This window comes from Pinus tabuliformis, chromosome 7 (genome assembly GCF_031772625.1).
Source record: "Pinus tabuliformis cultivar Carrire ecotype Pingquan chromosome 7, CPIR1, whole genome shotgun sequence".
Classification (NCBI taxonomy): domain Eukaryota; kingdom Viridiplantae; phylum Streptophyta; class Pinopsida; order Pinales; family Pinaceae; genus Pinus; species Pinus tabuliformis.
Window position 1 is genome coordinate 1,305,733,531 of NC_142293.1, and position 5,091 is coordinate 1,305,738,621.

The 5,091-nt window shown below is 34.9% G+C and overlaps 1 protein-coding gene across 1 annotated transcript; it reads left to right on the top strand.

The window, feature by feature from the left end:
* Positions 1-533: 533 nt before the first annotated feature.
* On the top strand, positions 534-2,632 carry LOC149252304 (cytochrome P450 750A1-like). Its single transcript, XM_089456646.1, has 2 exons — positions 534-1,678; positions 1,758-2,632. Exons 1-2 carry the CDS (start codon positions 677-679, stop codon positions 2,397-2,399), a joined length of 1,644 nt encoding a protein of 547 aa, XP_089312772.1. The 5' UTR covers positions 534-676; the 3' UTR covers positions 2,400-2,632.
* Positions 2,633-5,091: the final 2,459 nt, after the last annotated feature.

The following is a 5,091-nucleotide window of genomic DNA, read 5'->3' on the forward strand; positions in this document are numbered from 1 at the left end:
AATATTTTTTAATTAAATTAATTGACTCAACTGGTTTAGAGTAGATGCGAATATCTTTGATATTGATATTATAGATTGGACTATGTTCCATTTCTTTGAAAAAGTCTAATTGGAAAATATTTCAAGTTTCTCCTATTTTAATTTTAATTAAAAAAAACAAAACTATTTTTAAAAATAAATTCAGCTTCCCATCTTAACAATTATTTAGAAATAAAAATTAAATTTCAAAAATACTAAAAACACAAATTAAAATTACCAAACCTATTCCAAAATAACCATAGTATGCAAATAATTAGCTTAAAAGCAATTGCATCAAAAATATTAAATTTTCATAACTAATAACACACTAGCCCTTTATGATTTCACATCTTACTTTGAAGAAAAAAAAAAAATTATATACCGATATTAAAATAAACTAGAAATAATATAATATGGTTCATTCATGCCTATGCCAATCCAGTGGTCATATTCAATTCAGCCCAACTCAGCGCGCTTCTTTGACTTATAACAGAGAATGACGTTTTTCTTTCAATCGAATGCTGAGGACATGTTAGTGGTTGATTTCTGTATTCGTCAAAGTAGCCTGTTTGTTTGATGAATAAAGCATGAATATGTGGGAAGCGTTACAGTAAGCGGTTGGCCTTCCATTTTATTGAAGTTTCCTTAGTTTCGAAGAATGCTAGTCTTTCCTTACATCAGTATGCAGTACAGCGGCTTCAAAATGTGGTTTAACGACTTGGTTCGAACTCTGAGCCTGTCAGTGATAATAACTGCAGCAGCTATTGGATTTGTGACTTTGGTATTCTTCTTTCCGATATTGCAGCACAAGAGAAGAAGAAACAGCACCAGATTGCCTCCAGGACCATGTCCGTGGCCAATTATAGGAAATCTTCATCAATTGAGTCTGCCTGCTCACCGTGCTCTCAAGAAGCTTGCAGAAAAATATGGCCCCGTCATGTTTCTGCGCTTTGGCTCTATCCCCACTGTGGTCGTTTCGTCTTCTGAGATGGCTAAGCACTTTCTCAAAACACACGATTTGGTCTTTGCCAACCGGCCTCTAACAACGACAGCAAAATACTTATCCTATGATTTCAAGGGTTTGATAGCGACTCCATATGGAGATTATTGGAAATACGTGAGAAAAATATGCGTTACAGAATTGCTGACTCCCAGAAGGATTGAGTTCTTCAAGGATGTGAGAGAGGAAGAGGTATCTACCATGATCCATTCCATTTGTGGGGAGAGTGAGAGTGGCACAATTGCCGTGAATGTCAGCAATGCCTTCTTTACCCTCACCACCAATATAATTTGGCGAATGCTGGTGAGGAAGAAATTTTCTAACAATGATTTGGGTACCAGTGGCGAAAGATTCAGGGATCTGGTGTTAGAAGGGTCAGCTGCCGCGGGATCTTTTAACATTGGAAACTTTATTCCTTCTTTGGATTGGCTTGATTTGCAAGGTAACAATCGACGAATAAAGAAGGCCAACAAAATATTTGATGCATTTGTTGAAAAAGTAATAGACGACCATATGGATCAGGGCGTGGATTCAGCCTCGAATTCCCAGACAAAGGCAAAGGCAGAATATGGTAAGGTCTTCGTCGATGTGCTTCTTCAGATCCAGAGTGATAAGACGGACGACAAGATCACGCGAGAAACCATCAAGGCAATTATGTTTGTAAGTCTCTCCGGCCTCGTTCTCTCTTTCAGTTTTCTACTAACATGAGAAATGAATTGAATTTGTATGGATTTGTCAGGACATGTTCGCCGCCGGAATGGAGACGACGGCCATTACCTTAGAATGGGCAATGAGTGAGCTTCTTAGACATCCCCATGCAATGAAGAGGTTGCAGGAAGAAATTGAATGTACAGTTGGCAAACATGCCAAAGTTAAGGAGTCAGATGTAGCAAGCATGAAATACCTCCACAGTGTGGTCAGAGAGACGTTACGATTATACCCAGCAGGGCCGCTAGGCGTTCCCCGTGAATCTGCAGAGGGCGTTACAGTAGGGGAATATCATATACCTAAAAAAACAATGTTATTGGTGAATCTGTGGGCGATAGGAAGGGATCCTAATGTATGGGGAAAAGATGCTTCAGAGTTCAAACCAGAAAGATTTATGGAGGAATTCGGTGGACAGAATGATTATACGGACATAACAAGCACACAAGACTTGAGGATGCTTCCATTTGGGGCAGGAAGGAGAGGATGCCCAGGGGCCCCTATGGCTATTCCTACTATTTCGCTTGCATTGGCTCAGCTGTTGCACATTTTTAACTGGAGAGTTGAAGGTGATCCGTCCCAACTGGATATGAAGGAAGCGCATGCAGTGTCTATGCCCAGAGAAATTCCTCTCTTTGCGTTTCCAAGCTTGAGGTTGCCACTGAGTTGTGTTTAGAATTTGGAAAATTAGGAATTTATAGGTTTCGGGCAGCCCGGGTCTTCCCGCCATCTTTAGCGTTGGCTAGTAGTTTGTTTAATCTATTGTTTTTCTTTGTTGTGTGAGATGTTATGGCGATGTATTGTGCTTAGTGTTTCTGTTAGACATTATGGCGATGATGAGAAATGCATTATGCTTAAATAAATTGGGTAAATAACGAGGTAACTTTCCTACCTTACATTTGAGTGTCGATATTGCTGAGCGCCAATGTTTTGATCGATTTATGATCAAGTTCCTTAAGTAGTGGTTAATATTACATTTTCTTTTTCCTTTTCCTGCATATATATTTTGCATTGTTATTATGTAATTTGTCCGGTGAAAGCGAACTAGTATGTATTTTAATATTAAAAAATAAATTTTTACTATGCATTATATCTTTGCGTGTATATTTAAAAAATTACTTATCTCCCATTTATGTTTTAAATATTTATAGTATATATCATAATAAAAACTGTGAACAAAGTTGTTTATAATGTAATCTACTCTCTTTTTAAGAGGGAATAAATCAATAATTAAGTTATAAGAGTTATTTCTAAATATATTTGCAGTCATATAGGGCCGGGAAATTTAGATAGGTATCGTCACTGTTGTGTTTTGGAACCACTGTTACCATCAATTCTTTACTGAATTTACAACAGTCAGAAGCCCTGGAAATGAAATACAAATTCCCGGTTCTGTTAAAAAAATTGAAATGAAATTCCAATTCCCAGTTATGTTGAAATAAATGGCTACTGCTGGGCGGATTCTGTAGAGGGTGCTGCACTGCTGGATATAACTTATGTTTCTTTCCATGCTTCTACCAACTGAAGCGATTAGTCTGAAGAGGCCTGCGGCGAAACTGACGAAAGAACCTGCAAAGAGAGAACTTTATGTTAGTTGTTCGGCAACTAACATTGTAAACCTGCGTTGGTTGTCTATGTACATTGTAAACCATTCTCTTTTTCTCGGAAATATCCTATCTTAATTTGCCAAGGAAATATAAGTGATCACCTGTGTAACTCTCAAAATATGAATAAATGAATTTCGCTGGATCAGAATCAATTTTGTCCAAAAATTTATTTCTAATAGATCGGATAAAGTCGAATTTATTGTATAATGGTATGTCAATTTAAATTTATTGTATAATGGTATATCAATTTATTTTATTTCTAATACTTCAGATAAAGTCGAATTTATTGTATAATGGTATGTCAATTTATTTTAGATGAATATTTAGTAAAAAAAAAAGTAAATACCCCTCACCTCATTCATTATAAAGAAATTCTCTTTGAGAGTGAGCCCAATATTGTCGTGAGTCCTTCGAAGTTACCCATTAAAGATAAACAGAGGAAGCTTTGAATTGACGATGAGGTTCATATGAGGTTATAAATGATGTTTTATGCAACTTATTTATTTTTCGGCATCTTCACGTTGCTTTTGGCTTCGAAACCAAACGAAAGCAGAATCTGATGCCTATGTATATCTATATTATTTTATTTTTTTTAATTAAATTATCTTTATTTTTTTAATTAAAATAAAAAGTAGAAAAAGCAGTGTTAGTTTGATATAAATTTAATCTCTCTATCTCTTATTACGCATAAAATAAAAATAACCAAGTGGTTGCTTGAGCCTCTATTTTCTAAATCGCCTTCTACTCCCAAATCAATCTAGTCCCCCAAATTATTTAAAGTTCACAATAGATTATCGGGTTATCTGCCCCAAGTTAGGTTGATGAAGGAATAACACAAATGCTATACTTATAGCCTACAACAAACCTGGACCAAACTGCACAACAGAGCAAAGAAACATCATTTGGTTTCTGTTGGAATTTTTTATCTTCTCTATCTCATCTAATCTTTTTCTCTTCTTCCCCTTCTATTATATCCATATTAGCATACAACAAAGCTGGACCAAACTGCACAACAGAGCAAAGAAATATCATTTGGTTTCTATTGGAATTTTTTATCTTCTCTATCTCATCTAATCTTTTTCTCTTCTTCCCCTTCTATTTTATCCATATTAGCATACAACAAAGCTGGACCAAACTGTACAACAGAGCAAAGAAATATCATTTGGTTTCTATTGGAATATTTTATCTGGTCTATTTCATCTAATTATTTTCTCTTCTTCCCCTTCTATTTTATCCATATTTATAACTCTTCCCCACGCAGTAAGATGACTAATTTTCATATAAAAAGTCTGCAATAATATTATGTGATCCCAACATCACATTAAATGTTATTATGCATTCAAATTCTTCTTCTAAGCTTAAACTCTCTTCTTCCATTTTTATTTTTTCTATTGAATCTTTATCTCTTTCTTGATATTTACAATCTCTTCTTCCATTTTTATTTTTTCTATTGAAACTATATCTCTTTCTTGATATTTATAATTTTAATACGATTTGTCCCGAACGAATAATAACTTGATTCGATTCAACAATAACACAAGTTTCATATTAAAATATACAAGAAAGTGAGTACAAACTATGAATAATTAAACATATATTTAATCTAAATCACAACTTTTTAACCCTCGGCATTTCAGCCAATTGTTTTCCTTGTGTTTTCTTCCTAATATAAATAGGATTCCTCGTGGCCATCTAAGGCAATATGTCCTTGTTCTGTTTTTCCTAATATAAATAGGATTCCTCCTTGCCATCTAAGACAAT

Coding starts and splice junctions, on each gene's coding strand:
- LOC149252304 (XM_089456646.1), top strand. CDS start 677: ATGCTAGTCTTTCCTTACATCAGTATGCAGTACAGCGGCTTCAAAATG. Junction 1,679..1,757: donor CCATCAAGGCAATTATGTTT/GTAAGTCTCTCC, acceptor TGGATTTGTCAG/GACATGTTCGCCGCCGGAAT.